Source organism: Neovison vison, chromosome 4 (assembly GCF_020171115.1).
Source record: "Neovison vison isolate M4711 chromosome 4, ASM_NN_V1, whole genome shotgun sequence".
NCBI classification, from domain to species: Eukaryota; Metazoa; Chordata; class Mammalia; order Carnivora; family Mustelidae; genus Neogale; species Neogale vison.
The window spans coordinates 44,195,276-44,217,373 of NC_058094.1; the positions used below are offsets into that span (position 1 = coordinate 44,195,276).

General features: G+C 39.2%; 1 protein-coding gene across 1 annotated transcript in view; it reads left to right on the top strand.

Annotated features, from left to right (window-relative positions):
- RUNX1T1 (RUNX1 partner transcriptional co-repressor 1) overlaps positions 1-22,098 on the top strand; it is a 128,288-nt gene that overhangs the window by 96,379 nt on the left and 9,811 nt on the right. The window contains 4 exon segments of the mRNA XM_044245332.1: positions 2,830-2,915; positions 3,480-3,681; positions 13,311-13,379; positions 18,446-18,636. Of these exon segments, the coding sequence (XP_044101267.1) occupies positions 2,830-2,915; positions 3,480-3,681; positions 13,311-13,379; positions 18,446-18,636 (548 nt within the window).

A 22,098-nucleotide genomic window follows, 5' to 3' on the forward strand; every position in this document is an offset into this window, starting at 1 on the left:
GCCCAGTTTAGTGTGTGTTAGTGTAAAATAAAATCTTGATGTATGAGTAACAAATGGTGGTATTACATTAGGCTGCCATTTTGAGAATATAAAAATTGTCATAAATGTATGCTTAGTCTAGTATAACTTATAAATGCCTATTATGTAGAGACATACACTCACTAGAGTCCTTTAATAAAGCACCTTTACAAACAGCATTAGTTTATAAATAAACTTCAGAGTTTTAGTCTAGTTAGCTAAAATCTTCTAAACTATAAGAACCAGTTAGGATTCAACATTATTGTCAAATTGCCCACAAATGGAAATGTGCTCTTTAATGATTATGAGTTACTTTCCCCTAGTATATCCCTTTGGTATTATGAATATAAATGAAAACTGTGTGGTGATGAATATTGAAGTATCTGAAATAGAAATTAATAAATGTAAGATTTTGAGTTGATTTAGTTTTTCCTTTTTAGAGATTTGATTCTAACAGATGACTTTCAGAGTTCAGAAGCAGCAAATTATATATTTTCTTACCAAGTACTTGGGCTCAAACATGTTTCTAATGTACCTTTTTTTTTTTTTTAAACGAGTCGAAGCTTAGCAGTATTCCACAAATGTTGGAATCTCATTATCCACAGGCATCCTATGGTTCATTAATATTCCTGCTGGCGTTAGAGCTTATATCATTGTCGACTTAGATCTGCTGAATTTTTGAAACTTTTTTTTAAAAATATTTATTTAGAGAGAGCACGTGAGTGGGGGTTGGGAGCAGACGGAGAGATACAATCCCAAATAAACTCCACACTGAGCATGAAGCTTGATGCAGGGCTCAATCATATGACCCTTAGATCATGACCTGAGCTGAAATCGAGAGTCATATGCTCAACTGACTTAGCCACCCAGGTGCTCCTGAAACGTTCGAGACCTCTAAAGTTCTTGGTCCTCAAAACCAAATAGTAAGATGCCTCCATTGTGAAAGTCAATGCCATATTTATATCTTCATCACTCTCTGGTTGTTTTCTGTGATGACTCATTTCAGTGGTAGTGTTTTTATTTCCTAAAACATAAGCAACAAATAAGTCAACAAAAATTACATATTTGCAAACATTTCAACTTGAAATAGTCACAACAGACAGAGTAATAACTAAATATTCTTTTCCCCCAATGTCTTTCCTATTATGCAAATTATTAACACATATTTGCAATTTTACTTTTTTACCAATAGGTGGCATTGACCATTTTAACTTTAAAAATGTATCTCTGAACATGTTCTAATTAGACAAGAATGAAGTGAAGCGATTTATATTTAGCTTTTTATTTAATCTGAGAAAACACTGTGTGTGTGTGTGTCTCCATCGGCTATAAATTAAATTGCATTTCATGGTTGGTTAAAAAGAGTCATGTGACTCATCATCTTTATTTCTCTATATGAGGTAAAAGAGGGACTTCTAACCACTCTGCTTCCACAGAAAGTGCAATTCAGTATCTCAGAAGTCTCATTGTCCTCTAACTCCCACATGATGCCCTCTTGAGAAGGAGCCTACCTAGGTGCCTAGAAGCCCACACCATGCCAGACTTAATTTGCTATTCAGAGTAACGGTTAGTAACCCCTAACTGAAAAGGGGTTTTAATCATTTAAGGTGGAAAATATTGCCATAGTTCAATGCCTTTCTTTTGTAGTGGAAACTAAGAATTTGTAAGAGGAGCAATACAATCTGGGTGTCTCTGCTCATAGCCTCCCACCCTGTCCTCTCAGGGAGACACGTTTGTTTTCTATCTTGATGAGCATCCTACCTCACTGCCCACGGCCATGGCCATTGCTGTTGTTGCTCGGTTGGTAAGCACTTCCACATTACCTTTTTGTGTTGTACCTTAATTGTGATGCTGAAGAGCATTAATACTTAACTCTATAGATTACAAATTGGGGTTTTTGGTTTCTTGGCTTGGATTTAAGATATCTGTCCAAAGCTAAGCGCAGGGGTGGCTCAGACAGTTAAGCAGCCAACTCCTGATTTTGGCTTAGGTCATAATCTCATGGTTGTGAGATCCAGCCTGGGGTCAGGTTCTGCGCTCAGCAGGGAGTCTGCTTGGTATTCTCTCCCTCCCTCTCCCTTTGCCCCTCCCCGCATTTGCACACATGCGATCTCTCCCTCTCTCTCGAAATAAGTAAAATCTTAAAAAAAAAAAAGATTTTTGTCCAAAATTACATCTGGTATGTTGCATTTTCTCCTAAGTGATGTCCAGTTTATTTCTTTAAAAAAATTTTTTTTAGTAAACCAAATGAGTATACATTGCTTTCATATTTTGCAAGCCCTCTCTTCATGGCCTAGTTTCATCATGGAGGTATACACAGTAGAGTTGTGTTCATTTGCCTGTGCTGAAATGGGGAAAAATTTTACCATGTTCATTTTAGAAAAGCATATACCTACCATGTAAAGTGATTTATGCTGTCTTTATTTTTAATGCTAGAAAGCTGCACTTTGAAACCACTTAATGTCTCCTTGTGGTTTCTCATATTTATTAAGAGTTAGTATATATTTATATTTTCAATTTGGGAACATGATATGGATAACTGACTCAGTGCTTGGTGTCACTTTACTCCCTGTTCTTCCTATATAAAGGGTTCCGACCATATGACCTGCAACGTTCTTCCTAGTTTTAACTTTTTATCATTCTTTGAAGAGCCCATTAGGTAATTGCGAATGTGAGTATGACTTACGTCTCCATTAAAAAATCAAATACATTTTCACATCATTTAGTTTAGTCTTTGCTAAGTGCCTGTGTGCGTATGGATTATGTCCTGAACACTGTAGGGTGATTCAGCCTTCTTCTCTGCGTTCGTAGGGTTGCATGGCACACGTCAAGAAGAAATGATTGATCACAGACTAACAGACAGAGAATGGGCAGAGGAATGGAAACATCTTGACCATGTAAGATATCGGTAATCATTTAGATTAAAATATGTTTCAAAAACAACTGGAGTGGGCTTCTATGATAAAAGAGAAATGGGTGGGGATGCTTTGAGGGTATTACGTCTTGTGCTATCCTTGAAGAAAGTAATGAGTGGGAATATTTGCAATACATGCAGGATTTGATTTTACATTAATATCAAAGGCACTGACGTAAGAGAAGTGTGAGGGCGTGGAAAGGAGTCCTCCAAGCCAGATCCGTGGGTTCCTGTTTTATTGCAAACGGGTCATTTGGTTTATACACTAATGGGATTAGTATTGGGAACTTGGCTGTGTGCCTTCAGCCAAAATCTCTGTCGTGAGTCATGTTCACGCCTCCCACGTTTTACTCTCATTCCCCCTGAGTTTACTCCTCAGTCGGGCCTCAATGTCAGGTCTGACCTTTGAAAACACTTAGATGGAAGGAAGCCTTGGGGACGGCCATTGCGTCCCTCCTGGTCCTGCGGTGGTCTGTCTCGCTGCCCGCCGGAGCCATTCAGTGGTGGTGACAGCTGTGTTCTTCCCCCGCGCCCGCCCCTTCCACAGCTGTTGAACTGCATCATGGACATGGTGGAGAAGACACGGCGGTCCCTCACCGTGCTGCGGCGGTGTCAGGAGGCCGACCGCGAGGAGCTGAATTACTGGATCCGGCGCTACAGCGACGCTGAGGACTTGAAGAAAGGCGGCGGCGGCGGCGGCGGCCACTCCCGGCAGCAGAGCCCGGTCAACCCGGACCCGGTGGCGCTAGGTACTTTTCCCTCGGGTGGACGTGCTGGACGGAGAGTGCTCACGCTCTTCGTGCCCATTTCACGTTCGGGGGGTCTTGGCAAAAATAAAGGGTGTGCAGGGTCTTCTAGAGCCATAAACATTGGACATCCCCCGTAGTTCTGTCTCCGTGCGGAAGCCCGCCGACTGGCCAGTGCAGAGGCGGTCGCCACACATCGGCTTCTCTTTGCGGGTAATGCTGGGCTCAGGGCAGAGCTTCGAGGCCGGGCCAGGGTTTCACCTGCGTCGCGGAGACCTGTGCCCCTGCACAGCACGCCTCGCTGCGCCCTGCCCCCAGCGTGCCAGAACAGAATCTCGGGGTGCCGCCAGCTTCTGTGGCGGCAGCAACTCTCCAGGGAGTTCTGCTGCCAAACGGTGTTGGATGTGTTGTCTGAGTTTTAATTGATGACACAGTCTCTAAGAGGGCCTTGTTTTCCAGCTGTATCTTTTATTTTCATAAAACACTTACCCAGGAAGAGAGACCTAATGGTTCTATAGTCTGCTAGCTGGCACTTGCAAATGAGCAATGAAGGGAGCACTGTCTTCTGGTGACCTGACCTTAACCTAGGTTGCGTAAGGCCTTCATTTTTAAATTTTTTTTTTCAAATTTTTATTTAAATTCTACTTAGTTAACATATAGTGTAATATTGGCTTTAGGACCCTGTAAAGCTTTTATTAGTTCTAATGCGGCTGCTAATATAGTTGAGCTTTAGAAATGGAATGCTTAATATGTAACCATATCTAATATTGTTATATGGAGAATGTTGAGCTTATAAATAGAATATCGTCACAGATACATGGAAAGAAATCCTGAACCTGGGAGAATTTTTGAGTAGCCTGTGAACTTTCACCTCAATTAAGCACAAGGTATCACCATTTATACTGCTGGCTACTACACGTGGGTGCCATCTGAGTAAACTTAGTGGAGATGGATTTGTGTCTGTCTGTGTTCTCTCATCTTGTTTTCTTATTTGTTTAGCCACACACCTGTCAACTCACTCAGGGGGCAGTCTGCACTGCAAACAAAACTAATTACACATGTGCTCATGACTTTGGCCTCATTATCACCCCTGGCTGATTATCAAAAATTAAAAACTTGTCTATTACTTGGGTATTGATCATATTATATTTTTTATTAAAATTATTCCTAAGCAATAAAGTTCCCTTTGTGCTTTAGGTTTGTGGATTCCGGCTCATCCCTGAATACTGAATGCTTATTACCATAATAAGTGTTATACAAAGATTCCAAGTCACTTACTTCACCCACTAGGTATTATTCTAAAGCTTGTTTTTAAAGATGAATGTGCATTTGTTAGGATACATTAAGGCAAGCAATGAAAATAGGTTTAATTTGAATCAACGCCAGTCCATGTAAAACTATTTAGAGCAGAGTTGAGTAAGTATCCTGTTTTTTAATTTCCTTATTGTGAACAAAAATTGGTTAATCACGATAGATCTGTTCGGGACAAATGAAGCTGGTATCTGTAACCACCCAGGGTCAGCAAAAATTGAAAGCCTTAAACTAAATAAAATTTTAGGAGTCCAAGAGTTTGGTTTAACCTGCTTTATTGAACTGATTTGTTGAGTCAGTACTTATTTATTTAACGTTTACTATGGGCCAGGCATTGTGTTAGGCAACATAACACAACCCCTCCCCTCAAGGAGCTTCTGGTCTATTGGAGAGGCAGGGAGGGGCCCCAGCTAGTGCCCTGGCACCAGACGGCCCCTTAACTGACGGAATTAGGATTATCTACTGTCTACTGTCAAAGAAAAAGTTCAGCCTCTAATGGGACTTCATGCCTAAGTGAGTATTTGCAGCACCCAGAATATAGGACGTGTCATATCATCACCACTGTTGCATATACATTCTGGTGATGTGAATGTATATTGTTCTCAAGGACAATGGCTTTAGTTTCCCTGTTAACTAAAAGAATAAAGTTGGTTTTAAAAAACTTCTTAGGGGACGCCTGGGTGGCTCAGTTGGTTGGACGACTGCCTTCGGCTCAGGGCGTGATCCTGGAGTCCCGGGATCGAGTCCCACATCAGGCTCCCAGCTCCATGGGGAGTCTGCTTCGCTCTCTGACCTTCTCCTCGCTCATGCTCTCTCTCACTGTCTCTCTCTCTCAAATAAATAAATAAAATCTTTAAAAAAAAAAAAACAACAAAAAAAAACTTCTTAGGAGTACCCAAATTACATTATTTCTGATGATGCTTAATGAATTCCTAGTTTTGGTCATACGAGGTTGCTTTGGCTTTACGTTTTTGGAGATTGTAATATTCAAAGACTACAAGCATTTCCTTTCTCTGTTTGGATTTTGACTTTTTTCTTTTAATAAACAGTCCTGTTCATTGTGGCCACAGAACTGCAGGCTACCTTTTAAAAAACCATCCCAAATTGAGAGGTAGCTTGTCAAGAATCACACAGTGTGCAAGTTTAGGCAACCAGCGTGGCCTTTCATTGTGTGCCCCCTCCTAGCCTTGAAGCCTGTGAGTTTTGTTTTTGTGGGGGCTGGGCTGTGACTCTGAGACAGCTGGTGGTGTATAATCATGGACCACACTGATGTCACATGAAGTGTTTTTGAAGGTTCTCTCCTAGGTTTTGGAGTTGAATACGTTGATGTGTAAAGAAAAGACCAGAGATTACTGGCTGATGAGTGTCATTTCTGCCTCCGGAGAGTGTGTTGCCGAGTATGTCAAGTGTGTGTATGTGTGTGTATAGATAAAAACTAGGGCTATGTTTGTATCTTTATGTACATGTAGATCTCTGTATCCTGCAGTTACATTACCCATGTCTCTTTTAGCTCAATTCTCTTAATTCCCTGCAGCTGCTACAGAGGTCAAATGAGACCTGCAGAACTTCAGAATAATATTATAGGAGATATCTTTAGTTCAAAATATTTCCTTGGTTACCTCCCTAGCTTGGAAACACTGGCAGTGTTTAGTCACACACAACACACACACACACATCCACACTCTCTGAGAATTTTTTTTTTTCTTCTCTGAGAATTTTTAAATTGCATTTGGGGACTGGACAGAGGAGAACATAACCTCCATGACCACTCTGTTGTACTTGTTAAACTTACTCCCCCTCTCACTTTTGAAATCTATCCATAGTGTTAAGTCAGTGTGAGGGATTACTAAGAGAACATGACTAATCTATTACTAATTGAGTTTTGGAGAGTTTTCCCTAGATATTAAATGAAGGCTATTTTGAACAGCCTCTTGAGCAATTTTTAAAATGGAGTACACACTAAGCCCATAATGTTGTTTCAACTCAAAAACAGGTTGGTATCGTGAAGGACTCTTCAAAATATTAGATTTTTCCCTTGAGCTCATAGATTTTTATTTTTATTGTTATTACTCACTTTCCAGGACAAAGTCCAGATATTTAAGTACTAAGTTAGAAAGTTAATTTTTAAAACAATTGTCTCTACTTTCGAAGTATGACTTGTTCTTTGTACATTTGAGTTTTGTTACATTGTAAATTTCACCGGACAGGCTCCTGCCATCAGAATTGATACATAGTGTCACTGAAGTAGAATTGCTTTTGTACATATAGGTGGGGAGCTGCTGGTTAGCGTTTTGTGGGCCTGAGCGTTGGTTTGGGCCTCTGTGCTGCTGCTTTTCTCCTCCTTTGTCTCCATTCTCCATTTCTCTCAGTATGCTGTTCATATCACTCTCTCTTGGCTCCTGACATTTTATTTCCTTTAGATTACTTTCTTTTTACTGGCTGTGTACTATTCTAGAATCTTCCTATAGTTTATCTTGTATTTGTGTGCTTTCCTTCTGTATTTCTCAAGAATTCTTTATACTCTTAGAGTTAAAAGAAGTATCCAGTGATGGACTAATGTCAGAGACTGGGCATAACTCTTTGAAATACGAATGCACCCCCCCACACACACCTTTTTTTGAATGTTTGGATATTGTGATGAGAATGTATGAAATTTTGAAAATACTTTCATGATGTTTTGATAAGAGTTTCAGAAAGAGGCTTTTTGTTTGTTTTAAATGGAATGAGAAGTCGAGTTGACCATTCATAAAGGAGCTCAGGACTTCTAGTTTGGCAAATGAATACCACCCCTGCTTCAAGTAGATTGGTGGGGAAATTGGTATTTTAAAATTCCACTGGCCAGCAAGCTTTATGATTGTCATATAATTGAATTAAAGAATTTCTCATTATTGTCTAAAACCTCAGGAAATCCAGCGTGAAGGTTAAAAGCATAGATTGTCTGGGTGTGAACCCCTCGTTTCTCTTCTCCCTAGCTTTGTCACCTTTGGCAGGTAATTCTCTGTGCCTCCGTTTCCTCATCTACAAAATGGGAATGGTGATAATACATGCTTTATAGGTGTTTCTGTGTTAAATGAGTTAATTGGTATAAATCATATGGGACAGTGCCTGACCCATAGTAGATGAGATAAAAGTAATAGCTGTTATTATTGCTTCTAATATGTAATCTGAAAAAGAACTTAAAAGGACAGATATATGAAGCCAACTTGCTTCGTATCCAAGATTATAAAATTAGAGTAAATTCTTTTTTTTTTATTTTTTAAAGATTTTATTTATTTATTTGACAGAGAGAAATCACAAGTAGATGGAGAGGCAGGCAGAGAGAGAGAGAGGGAAGCAGGCTTCCTGCTAAGCAGAGAGCCCGATGCGGGACTTGATCCCAGGATCCTGAGATCATGACCTGAGCCGAAGGCAGCGGCTTAACCCACTGAGCCACCCAGGTGCCCCAAAATTAGAGTAAATTCTTAAGTACTTTTTTCATTCTGAAAATTCTTCAAAACAGTAATTTTTAGGTGGCTACTTTAACAGGCAGAAAAACTAGGAAAGGGGAATTCTGTTTTAAGCACAGTAAATTTGCTGTACCTTTGGGACCCTACTTCTTAATACAAGGCTATGGAAAAATGGTTTGCTCCCAGCCAAAGAAATATATCCTGTCATACTATCAGATTATAAAAGCCACAAACATATTATTCAGAGTATATCTGCATGTAAAAGTTTAGAGTTTTATATACTTGTATCGATTCCTTTAAATCACATCATGAAATTCATTTCAAGATCATTCAGCTGAGTTACTAAGTGCCCACCGTATTTAAGTATATTGGGTTTAAAAAGAAAGGAGTAATAGTTAAATATACCCATCTTCTAAAACCAAGAAGAGCTGATTGCCTCCTAGAGCACTAGGTACTTTTATTTTTTATTTTTTAAAAGACTTTATTTATTTGACAGATAAATCACAAGTAGGCAGAGAGGCAGGCAGAGAGAGGAAGGGAAGCAGGCTCCCTGCCGAGCAAAGAGCCCGATGTGGGGCCCGATCCCAGGACCCCAGGATCATGACCTGAGCCAAAGGCAGAGGCTTTAACCCATTGAGCCACCCAGGTGCCCCGGTACTTTTATTGTTAAAAAATCCTACAGCAGTTCTGGCTTCTAGGTTTGGTTTGGGCCTCTGAAACAAAATATTGAAGTTTCTGAATTCATTATATCCTTAAAAATAATAACTAACATTTATAAAGATGAACCCACTTAACCTGTCCTTTCTTTTGGTGGTTTTGTGATAGATAGTATCATGATCTCGGCTTCATTCTGCCCACTACAGGATAAAGACCATATGTAGGTGCTGCCAAGCTTTCAGCCTTGCTGTTCTGGGTCAGATGAGGTCCCACTGGTTCTCCACAGGCTATCAGCCTCATCCCTTCATATATACTGATGGCGGCCCTTTGCTGTTTCTAGTGGCCAATGGTCTCCATTCTGTTGTAAGTGTCGTGTTATCTTCCAGCTCCTCCATCATAGATTGCTTTTTCTGTTCTCCATTTCTTAGAACTACTCCTACACCTTGACACAGTCCCTCTCTTCATAGATGTGTTCTCTTCTGGAGGGTCCTCCTCTTCTCTTCTTGCCCCCAAACACTTTGTGTCCCAAAGAAAGCCAGAACTCAATTTAGGACTTTTCTATAATTTTGCGATCTTTCAGTAGTTATGTATGTATATGTTTCACATTTTAAACCATCTCCTATAGGCTCTTTGGTCTTTGTTTCTGTGACTGCATTTTAATACAGCTATCCATTTTATACCAACTGATGTTTTATAGGTGGTCAAGATTTAATGGTAAATAAAAAATTGCTTCTTTAAAATCTGGGCCTTACAAACATAAGGTGTTTTACATAGGTTTGTCTAGAGCAGTCAATATTCTTTTTTTTTTTTTTTAATTTTTTTTTTTTTTAATTTTTTAGAAGAGTTTAGGGGCGCCTGGTTGCTCAGTGGGTTAAAACCTCTGCTTTTGGCTCAGGTCATGATCCCAGGGTCCTGGGATTGATCCCCACATCAGGCTCTCTGCTCAGCAAGGAGCCTGCTTCCCCTCCCCCCAATCCCCACCTGCCTCTCTGCCTACTTGTGATCTCTGTCTGTCAAATAAATAAACTCTTTAAAAAAAAAAAAAGTTTATTTACTTATTTGACAGAGAGAGAGAGATAATTCAAGTAGGCAGAGAGGCAGGCAGAGAGAGGGAGAAGCAGTCTCCCTGATGGCGCAGAAAGCCCGATGTGGGCCTCCCTGGATCCCAGGACCCTGAGATCATGACCTGAGCTGAAAGCAGAGGCTTAACCCACTGAGCCACCCAGGTGCCCTAGAGCAGTCAATAATTCTAAATTAAGGAGGTCCCAAGAGGGAAGTTGTCTCTTCTAGTATAGAGCAACTTAAGGACATATTTTTTTGTTTTTTAAACTCAGCATTGCCTATAAAGACATTGTTATTGCTACTACTTCAACAGAAGAGAAGATAGCATATTTATTAGGCATTTGGTTTCTGTAGCAATTTTATTCATCAGTGTATCAAAAGTAGATGCTGAGGAGTACATCTGATTTCTCCATTCTTATACATTTACATATATTTGTGAATCTGTTTATTTTATAAAAATTTTTTGCCTTTGGATTCCTCTCTTATTTCAAAAAGAAATTCTTTCAGAAAGTAGGCTGGGATTAAGAAAAGTTTTACTGGATTATTGGCTTTGGTGTTTCTTTTGGTTTCAAGGTCAGGTGCAGTTTGAGTCTACATGTCACTGAGAATTTTAGGGATATATAGCCAACTCGAAATATTGCGTAACTGTCCAGTGTGGTATATGGACCCTCACAATCTCTACTGTACAATGCCTGGGAAGGTGGGTGCCTGATTAAGGCTTAAACATCATGTTTGATTAATTTTGGAGACTATAAACATTTATGAGTTTTAAATAAAATTTATACAAGTAACATGTAAGAAATTTGAGGACTTCCCAATAAGGACTAAGATAGAATTACTAACTATGGAAATAACTTCTATCCCCAATTGACATATACTCAGGGAATAAAAAATTACTGTTGAATATTGCTTAATCCAAATCTTTTGAGAGATTTTTTTGGTTTGTTTTTCTCTTTTCCTTTCATTTCTTTTTAAGTTTTGTGCTATGTGAATTTAAATGCTAGGAGAAGAAACTTTAAGGTGCTTTTTTCCACCTTAATTATTAATGAGGAAGTAAGTATCCATTCTTACTGTATAGCCTACTAAGTCATAATGGTGTTAACAGTAACGAGGGTAATAGCATCTAATGTCTAATGAGAGTTTGGGGTGTGCCATGCTGAGCATGTAATAGGAAGTACCTCTTTTAGTCTCCACAGCAGTGCACTTGAATGTTGTACCGGTGTCCCACTTTACAGATGTGGTGACGGAGACATGGAAAAACTAACCTGAGCAATGTCACCTGACTAGTAGGTGGCAAAGCTAAGATTCAACTTCACTGGGCTGAATGAAATCTCTTCTGCCTAAGCTCCCTGGGGCGGTAATTAATTTCTTTCATGCTTGGCCTTTGGATAACTTAACATTACTTTTCCCATTGCCTGTAATAATGATTGGCCATTATAAATAATTTTTACTAAGCTGTTGATCTTTTCTTAATCCAATAAATGGAAAACACTTTTTTTTTTTTTTTGCTATTTGGGAGAAGATGTGATTTTTCGTTATATATCAATTCTTACACTTTAAGCCAAAATCTGTTCATAAAAAACTGTCTTTAAAAGCTGCCATAGGTTTCTCTCTGTTTCATTGTGTCTTATGGAATGTGAACTTGATTATACTTTCTTTATTTCTTCTGGAAATAGTGGTGTGGAAGGTAATCCTGATGAATCTAATTAGCCATATCACATTTTCTTGAAGTTGTGTGTGCTCCAAACAGTTTTATCTAGCTGTTTTATGAATGAAAATTACTTAAATAAAAATATTTTGGTTTTCATCATTTTCCTTATAGAATTCAATGTGTGTGTGAGAATAGCCATGAGAACGGATATTTCAAGTGCATCTGATTATCACGTAATCATGAAATTATCAAGTTTTAAGAATTTGTATATTTGGAATAATTACAGATTTAAAAAACATTGCAAAGATAATACAGAGTTTCCAGATGCCCTTCATTACGCTATAATAAGCTTTTGCTAATTCAGAATAGTTGGGGAAATCTTCAGCTTTAGCCACTGGTAATCAATGTACCCTACAAGGAATCAAAACATTGAAACCTATTTAAGGCATTCAAATGTAAAATGATGTCTACTGAGCTAAATTGAGTGTGCTTTTCTCTGTTTTCCATTCTCTGTATTCTGGTACTTGACATTTCTTAAAATGTTGGGAAAATTTTAATTACTTGAAACTTATCAGAGGTTGAATGATTGTTGTCTTTATAAAAATTAAAAATTTTTTTCTTGCCCCCAAACCCCTAAATATATAGGCTTTCATTGAAAATTCAATATGGAAGATGCATAGTACATATTTTAACTGTGGAAAACATTTTCAGTTTATTTTCTGTGATACCTAGAAAAATGCAAAAGGTATCCTATCATTTCTACAATCACGTTATTTTGGAGGTTAGCATTCCTACATCAGCTTATTATGATCTGTTTTCTCAAACTTTTAAAATTTGACAAGAATAAGCCCAGCGTTTCATTTAAAAAGTGAAACGTCATTTTGTTTTAATCCTGTTTGTTACCTGAATATCTCTGAATCCATTATAATGAGTCTGTCTTCCTTCCACCCATGTCAAATCCATATGATCCAATTTGTGTGAAAATGTTTAGTGCGTGGCGAGGTTTTTAAGAGGTCATTGTGCAAACTGGTTGGCTATGGCGTAAGGCTCACTATTTCTTGAAAGGTGCTGGAATCAGAGCTATATGAAAATTATATTAGCCTAAGATTTGATTTTTTAACTACCAATCTGACTCTTGAAAAGAAAACTACCAAATATAATTCATTTTCCCTAACAAAATAAAGCATGCCTATAGAAATTCCCAGAGTGAGAGGGTTCTGGGACCAGTGCTCCCAGACATCATATTGTATAATGTAATCATTGAAGTTGTTTAATTTTGAGCATACAAGGCATTTAGACCAATGACCTTCTGTTTTCCTTGAGCTCTGATGACTGGCCTTGCTATTTGTGTTTATTTTCTAGAAGTGAAATGCTCAGCCTTTCAAAATTATGTTTTTGTAGAGCAGCCAAGAGAACGGGCATTGCTTGCTTCTATTCTGTGTAGTGACATAACGTGCTTATGGTGCTTTCTTCCTTTCCCCACCCGCTTTGCATCCTTTTCCTAGATGCGCATCGGGAATTCCTTCACAGGCCTGCTTCTGGATACGTGCCAGAGGAGATCTGGAAGAAAGCTGGTAAGAACTGTTGAAAAACACGAGTCTAGTGTTCTGGCAGCTGTGCACAGTTGTTCATGCAGTGATGTGAGGAGCGACAAGGAGGGCCTTTCCTGCGAACAACAACAAAAACAAAACAGTCCTCCCCCCCAAACCAAAAATTTTAAATCCTAATTAATATTCTTTCACCAGGCCTGATTAGAACATGAAATAGTTTTCGTTTTAGGAGCATCTGCTAGTGCCACGTAATTGACCGTCTGGCAACATTTCTGTTTTAAACCCCTGTTTTTCAGGTGCTGTCATGGTTTTGGGATGGAAGCTGGCATAAGAGGTCTCAGCTTGCATGCAGTTTACTCTTAATGAAGAAACAAATCTGATGTTTTAGAAATTAAATTGCACACGTCAGTCTTTTCTCCTGATTTTTAAAAATGGAGATTCAATTGGCACATCTCTGAAATTTTTTTTAAAAAATCCTAACAAAACTAGTTGACTTGTTGAGGAACTGAACTTCCAGATTTTATGACTACAACCAGTATTTAAAATTGATCGCCTGTGCTAATTAATACTCAGCGACCTGAACTAAATTGTTTCCTAAATTAAATGACCAAGTTATGCTAAACTTCTGTTCCTCCCTCCTATGTACAGTGTCAGATTTTCCTTAAGAGATACTGGTCTCCATTCTGGGGTTCATTTAAAGTTCCCGGTGTCAAGGGGTGCCTGGGTGGCTCAGTGGGTTAAAGTTCCCGGTGTCACACTGGCTTCAGAGGGTTCAGATCTGGCAGAATGTTGGGGGAGCACCAACTCTTAGAAAAGTTAAGCTTTAAACCTTGTGAAAACTGACTCATGAGAGAAAAAAATATAACCTGTTTCAAGAGTTAAAGATGATATGACAGACACATACTGTAGCTTTGAGCTGCTCTAAATTCCAACTATTAAAATAGTTTGACTGGAAAAACTGGAAAATGCTTTCTGCAAAGGATTGGATGGGTGTAGGAGACATAGTGAAGGGAAAGGGTCTTTTGAGGTTGTGATTTGACCCAGCCACGTCCATAGTTCTTTGCAACTTGGCTGATGCTTTGATCATTTGGCTCTTATCAAGTGTTTTTATAGATTTAAAAAAAAAAAAACCCTGATTTTGTAAGAGTGACAAGAAGTTTTCAAATCTGATAGTATGCTAGACCTGGTAGTTTCGATTGAGAACCAGAAGGCTCTCTTGAATGTCCAGTATGCCCATCAGATAGCATATTCAGCTTAAATGCTATGTCTGTTGCTCAGCTGCATACTCTTACCAGATTCACAGCATCACCTCTAAGATTTCTTCCTGGGTCACGGGGTACTCTCCAGCTGTTAAAATGTGCCAGGTGTCACCTATCTGGAAAAAGAATTGCTACATCTTCTTTCTGACCACTTTTTCTTCCCCATTCTTAAGCTGTTAGTGCAACTTATTCTAGTAGGAGACACAAAGAATGGTCATTTGGGACAGCAGAAGGATGACATTTTCTGTTGCGGGAGAGAGTCTTTCTCTGCATCTCCCTTATTTATGTGTATTTAAGTTAAACCCTTGATAGTTTATAAAGAAAAATTGACAGGAAAGCCTTGTGTAATCCAAATTCTTTTGCTGTGCTATTATCTGCTCAAGTCTTTGTTTGACTGCTATTAAGCGAGAGCAGATTTTTCTGAACGTACCACCTTTGTTGGAAAGTCAACTTGAATAGCTCTGCACAAAGGAAGTCCTACCATAAGTGGTAAGCAATTGGAAGCAGATTCAAAACGGCACTGTATATTTGCCACTTAATCAGGTTCTTTAAAAATTTGACATGTTGTAATCTATCGAGTCCACTCTTATTTTTCTTCACTGTTTTATGGGTTTCTGAAACTAATTCTGGGTATACTTGACATCGTGAGGGCTACACAAGGAGAGAAAGAACAATGCTTGCTTCTGTTGGGTCTGTGGACTCTATAAGAAGCATTTAATCTTAGCAAACAAATGATGCCCAGAACATTTTTTAGATGCACCTATGTTCTGTCTTAGGACTTCAGTCTAAAATAGGACTTGGAAGCCGAGTCAATTACATTTGTGTATTTGCGTTATTCTCACAACAGTATCCCTCATCTGCTACACAGAAACAGTTTTGGGACAGTTTTCTATGGATAGATGCTCATATTGAGGAGTTTATTAAATCCTTTAAGTACAGGTGACAGTTTTATCTGGAAATCTTTAATAACTGCTTTTAATATTTATCTTTATAGGCTTATTAAAAAGCATTTCTAGTGTTGAGAGTCAGGGTATCCAGCATGATGAAAACACCAAGGGCAGAATGTGACATCGGCTTGTTACAATTGGAAAGCTTTTTCCCCCAAGATTCTAAAATCTGCTGTGGGCAAAATTTTTTTTAGAAGAAAACCTATAAAGTGTGTCTTTGCCATCAAAGTATTATACATTACCTTTGTGGTAAAAGATAAGTAAATAAAAGAAAGTTTAAAGCATTTGAAAAATATCAAAGGAGTAGAGCTCTCAAAATTCAATGTAGTATAACCAGTGCATCCTTTTTCATAGGAAATTATAATTGCAAAAAGTATGTCCTGTGCATGAATGTATGTCATACAACCGTTAGCACCATTTTATTTTGAAATGATTTCAAACCTGCAGAAAAGTTGCAAAAAATGGTATAAAAATTGCTGTATTCTTTTTATTCAGGTTTCCCTATTTTACTGTATTTACTTTAATATCTTTCTATTCCTCTTTCCTTCCCTCCCTTTCTTTCTCTGTTACACATATTTTCCCCCAACCACTTGAGAATAAGGTGCAGATGTAATGCCCTTTTACCCTAAACATTTTAGTGTGTATTTCCTAGGAACAAGGACATCCTCTTACTTAAATAACTATAGTACAGTCACCAAAATCAGGACATTAATAGTATGTAATTCACAGACCCCATTCAAATTCTGCATGTTACCCCATTAAGAGTATAACAGTGTAACAATACACATTTTAAAATATTTTGGGTCCTAACCAATGTTGAAGGCCTCATCAGTTTCCCCTTAAAATTAGTATTTTTAAAAGCAACAGCAAAAGTAAAAGAACACACCATAAAGGTATGAAAAGTCTTCATAAAACTGAGGGAAAAAATCTAACGTAAAGATGGTTTTCAAATCACAACCGAATGTTTTCTTCAGTGTATTTCTTTTTCAAAGGATCAGTGAATGTTTGCAGTTGGTAATAAATATTCAAGCACCTTGCAAATGTCCTACCAACTCTCTTTGCTGATCTGTATATGCCTGTGGGATTAGAATAGGAATGCATAATTTAAATATAAATTGCCTGATTTGCATACACAATTAGTCAAGCTACAGCTTTGATCGTAAGCAAAAATTATTGTCCTGTATTACCACTTAGATAGAATTTTAATTCACCTTGAATATTCAAACTAAATTAGACCCTGGCTGTCTAGTTAGAAGGGCAGTACTTCCCTGGTGCCCCTGGTCGTTTATGATAGGGTAATAAAGGCATCCTTTTGCCTCCTGGTGAAGATCTACAAGCTCTGTGTAGTGCTCTTTCTATCCAGGTTTTAAAAGGCATATCTTAGAGCAACCAACAAAGGCTTAACATATTTTGGTTAATATTTCCGGTCTGGATCTTTCCCTTATAGTTTAGTGTGTAAAACCGAGCAGGCAGTCATTACAAAAGAAAGAAGTTCAGAAATACTGTGACTGAAGTGACCTGGGCTACAGAAGTCATGCCAGCTAATTACAATTGGAGAGCTTTGGATGGTCCTCCAGACCAGGGCTCCAGATCTGTGAAACAAACCACTGACGTTTAAGAAACCTTAGGAGTATTTGCATCTCTTACATTTTTAATCTACAGTAAAACATTTTTTTATTAGGAATCTATGTTTTTAATTAAACAGAACATTTAATTAAGGTGCTTTTTAAGTGGGTGAAACAATTAAGTGCAAACACTTGAATGAAACATGTCATAATTAGTTTTAATAGAGTGTTAATTGGTACTAGGTTTGCCAAGTTAATAATTACTGCTTATTAAATTTTCAATTAATCATTGTCATTTTGCTTTGAATAAAGATGAAAATTAGATAAACTAATTTAGGGGGAGGATATTTTCCCTTGTTAATTAGAACAGTTAATTTTTTTAAATGGAAATTACTTGTTTTAGTTGTCAATCTCATATTGTACATTAGTCAAATCTTTGCACCCTTTCCACAGCCAAAAATAAAGAGCTGATTTGACACCTTGCAGGTCTGTAGGCAGGCCTGATTGTTTTGGCCTCTGGTATGATTCAATTACATTTGTCTAGTGCAACAGTTGGTTATGCAAAGCTGTGGATATATTTGATGGAGTCGATGGGCAACGGCTTAAAACTGGGAAATGAGAAAATGATTTTTACAGAACCCTACCATCTAGATAGCCCGTTAAGGGCATAAATCCACATGACTTGGGAAATGACTTAGGAAAAAGAAAAGCCAGATCATCTGATTCATCCTGGATTTTCTTTGCAAGGTCTACATTGACATAATTGCCGTGTGAATTACCTTCACTATACTGCTGTGTGTTTCACTATTGTGCTGTGTTTCACCAGCAAAACAATTGTTAGCACTTAGATGTGTATATGTGTAAAATCCATCCCCTTCCTCTTTTCTTCTGAAAGCTTTTGAACATGGACTCCCTTTGTGCATATTAACCTATAGCCTTGTAGCAAACCGCCTCAACGTGTCTGAATTATTCCAGGCAGATTTCTGGTAGTGGTATTCGTCCTTTAGCTACTGAAGTCTGGTTTCCTAATCATTTCTGGAGGTACTAGTTTGGTAGAAAAGTTGTAGTGATGCAGTAGTAGTTTAAAAAATATTCCCAGACAACGCAAGTTAAAGAAAAAAAAAAAAACACCTCACCCTTTGTTTTCCTAAATGAATTTCAGAAAGCTGCTGGTTTTTAGGCAGCCAGGAGAACTGCCCAATAATTGCGATGAGAGTCACGCCCCTTCTCTAGAATTGTGTGTAACGGCGGTCAGTGGCCAAGGTCCTGCGCTAACAGGGAAATGTTCTCTTGTCCGGTGCGGCCTTCCTGGCACACAGAGGAGGCGGTCAACGAGGTGAAGCGCCAGGCGATGACCGAGCTGCAGAAGGCGGTGTCGGAGGCCGAGCGGAAAGCCCATGACATGATCACGACCGAGCGCGCCAAGATGGAGCGCACGGTGGCCGAGGCCAAGCGGCAGGCGGCGGAGGACGCGCTGGCCGTCATCAATCAGCAGGAGGATTCGAGCGAGGTGAGGTGCTGGTGGGAGCTTGCGTAGCAAGCACATCGTTTCCATAACGCGGGTTCTCGGTTTGGAGTCCAGGAGGTCCCCAATAAAAGTGGGTATTGGATTGTAGACGAACCCATCTCTGGGGTGGGGGTGGAAATTAGAATAATTTGGGAGGAGTCCTGGCACTTGTGGAATCCATGAAGAACTTGAGCAGATGTCTTTATTAATGACCCAAAAGGGCAACTCGGCCAAGAAGCGTTTTTAACGTCTTTGGTGGATAACAGATGAAAGGGAAATGCTCACAACTTCCTCTCACTGTTTAGGGCTCCGGACTCGGCTGTGTGTGCGTGCCTCTGTCAGCCTCTGTGTGTGGTTTTCTTCTAGTAGAAGGGGTTCCATAGGGACGCCCTGTGCAGACATGCTCTCCAAAGTCCTACTGTGGGCCTGGCATCGCAGCCACTCCCTTCATTATGGGGCCTTAATTCCAGTAGGAAAACGGCGGCTGCATCAGTTCAACCTTTCTAAGAGATCCACCATACAATCTGTTTTTCCATGTTATTTATAATAACCATTATGCTGGTCATTTCATAGATCACATCGCCACTGGAGGTAATATTATTTGGTATTACCTGAGTATATTAAAATATACACCCATAACCCAAATGGCTCAAGGATCTAGGAAGTAACTAAAACACGGCACTTAACAGAATGCTTTTTAAAATAGAGCCTGGAAAGTCGGAACAACGTGGTAATACTTTGCATGAATTAATTAATGCAGCCCCACAATCACCCCCCACCCCAGGGTAACTTCAGATAAAGGACTATAGTTAGCTAGTCTCACTGAGCTGAACTAGCAAAAGCGTCCACTGATAAATCAATGGCCTACTACAATACATATCTATAATTTGTGAGGGAGAGTAAGAATTTAATTTGTACCAGGCTTCTCCGTAGATGAAAGACCCTGCGGGAATCACTCAATGCCCAGAGTTTCTATTTAATGTGTAGCAGATGAATAACAAGGGGACAAAAGGAATTGATTTTCAACATTTGAAAGTTTCTCAGGAAAAGAGGGACAAAGGGAAGTTTATCTACTCTTTAACTGCTGACTCTTCCATTGTTGAATTAAGCTAGACATAAATTCGATTTTATTGACATCTTGTGGCTAAAATATTTAAGGACCTTGTTTTGTGTTTTGTTGTTGTTGCTGTTGTTGTTGTTGTTTTAATTTCTATTAACATCCTTTGGAGAGAATTTGTCCTACTCCATTTAAGTTAGTAATACCATGAAACACAGTAGTTGCCTTCACTAAAACATCACTTACACAAGAACACTTTGGGGCTGTTCTGTATGGTAGGAATATTTTGTAGGCCACTAAATTCTACAGGTGAATGTTTAGGAAGAGATTGAAAAACTAAGTCTTTGTATCTGGGAAATAGCATGCTGCATTCCTTCAGGAGCTAAATGCTTTGTATCTTTATTCCTGACATCCATCCAGAAAAATCCATGATCTTGACACTAGGACTTAGCGCTATTGAAGTGAGGATCATTACAGTCATTTTTGGATGCAGATTATCTGAGAGGCAACTTAAGTCTTATTTCTTTAAACTGCATTACCTCTTGTAAGACATAGAGTCAGTGTGGGGGACTTGATCCTGCCAATAATTGAGTTCCTTTTCTTCAAAAGCCATGTAAACATTTTCCTGAGGCTAGGAGAGCAAAAGGTAGAAGAGATTTCATTGGAATGAAGCTGAGACTTCTCCAGACTTGGACATAAGTCCACACACAAATATACTATAAAAGTGGTTTGACCAAGGACTTGACAGAGAAGTTAATCCACTAGCCCTAAATTAATGTTGAACTTCTGAGGAATGACAGGGTCTGGGAATAGTCAGAGTGCCTGGTGGTAGTAAGTTTAGTCAGCTCTATCTTATGCCCAAATTTATAGGTAAATGCTTTTTTATTTTCCCCTACAGGGATTCTTTACTTTTAACTTAGAAGTGAGGGCAAAACTTTGAATCCAACATATTATTTTTCTTTAGTCTATTTTTTCCTCACATTGTGGAATATATGCCTTTTCATAGAAATGACCTGATAAAAGTCACCCCAGCAGTGATGCTTGTAAGTCACCTCAGGTCCAGAAAGCTCCATAGGCCCCTCTGGGACAGAAGCAGAACAACTTTGATTTCCTTGAGCTAGGGTCTCACTCCTTATTCCAGCCTTCCCCATGGTTGGCCCCAGGGTGGGCATCTCTTAGGCCAGGACTGCTTGGCCCAGCAGAGAAGAGAGCCCAGGAACTTCTCAGGACTCTCTTCTGTTCCAGGGTTTTCTTGAATTTTAGCTGCTCAACCCCCAGATAAGACCCACAATTTGACAAATTGTTCTTTGTTCTTTAGAAAAAATACATAGGCAGTCTCACTGCCAGAGTAATTGGTTGAAAAAAAATTCCCATTAAATGTAGGAACCATTGATTTAAAAACTGTACTAAGAAATTAATGGACATTCCTCAAAAAAAAAAAAAAGTCATGTTTGTGACCTGCCCAGGGCAGTTTGTGATTCAATACATACAACTCTACATTACTCATACCCACATATTCATTTATTCTTTCAACAGCAAAGTTTTGAGCTTTATTCTGTGTCAGGGAGGTTGCTAGACACTGAGGGTACCTGTGCTTTTATGTAGGGTAGATCAGCACCTCCGTGCAGGAGGAAGAGAAAAGATGGAGAAAGAAGCCGTGTCAGGCTTTGAGAACAGGAGGGCTATGTGGCTCATGAGGGTTTGGGACGGCTCATTCAGGCTGCAGAGTGGAGAGAGATTAGAGGAAACGAAAAGGAGGGACCAATCTGTTTCAGGAGACAGATGGGGATGAAGATGGTTGACAGCGGCACTGGGGTTGGAGGAAATTGTATCCATTGTATCCGTTGGCTGGGAACCCATGAGATAAAATGGACAGGATTTTATAACACGGGGGCTATCAAGGAAGAGAAGGGTGTCCAGTCAGAGGGGTTGGAGATACACATGTCAGGTGATCCTATTTGAACAGTCTTCAGAAACTCACTGGCTTTGATCTGCCCAGGTCACCCTGTGTTCTTCCTCTGGGGGAGAAAGTTGGTAGAACAGGTAACCTTCATTTTTTGAGTGCATAAACAACACAGGTTAAAACACTTTAAGAAGCTTAGTCAGTGACTGAATCCAACTAGACAGTTCCCCTCTGTGAACCTAAAGGGTTAATTGCACAAAGTCTTAAATAGTTTGTGCTGTTCAGTGTGAAAATCAGGATAGTAGAATACAAAGGCAGGGTACAGGGTGACCATACCTCCCAGTTTGAGTGACGCAGTCCTGGCTTACTCCTGTTGTCCCTTGTAATTACAGAGTGGTCCCCTTTATTCTGGAGAGTTCTGGTTTGTACGATGAGTTATAAAGTCACACCACTTACAGGGCCGCACTCAGGAGATTCGATGGCCATCATTTGCTAGCAAAGCTCC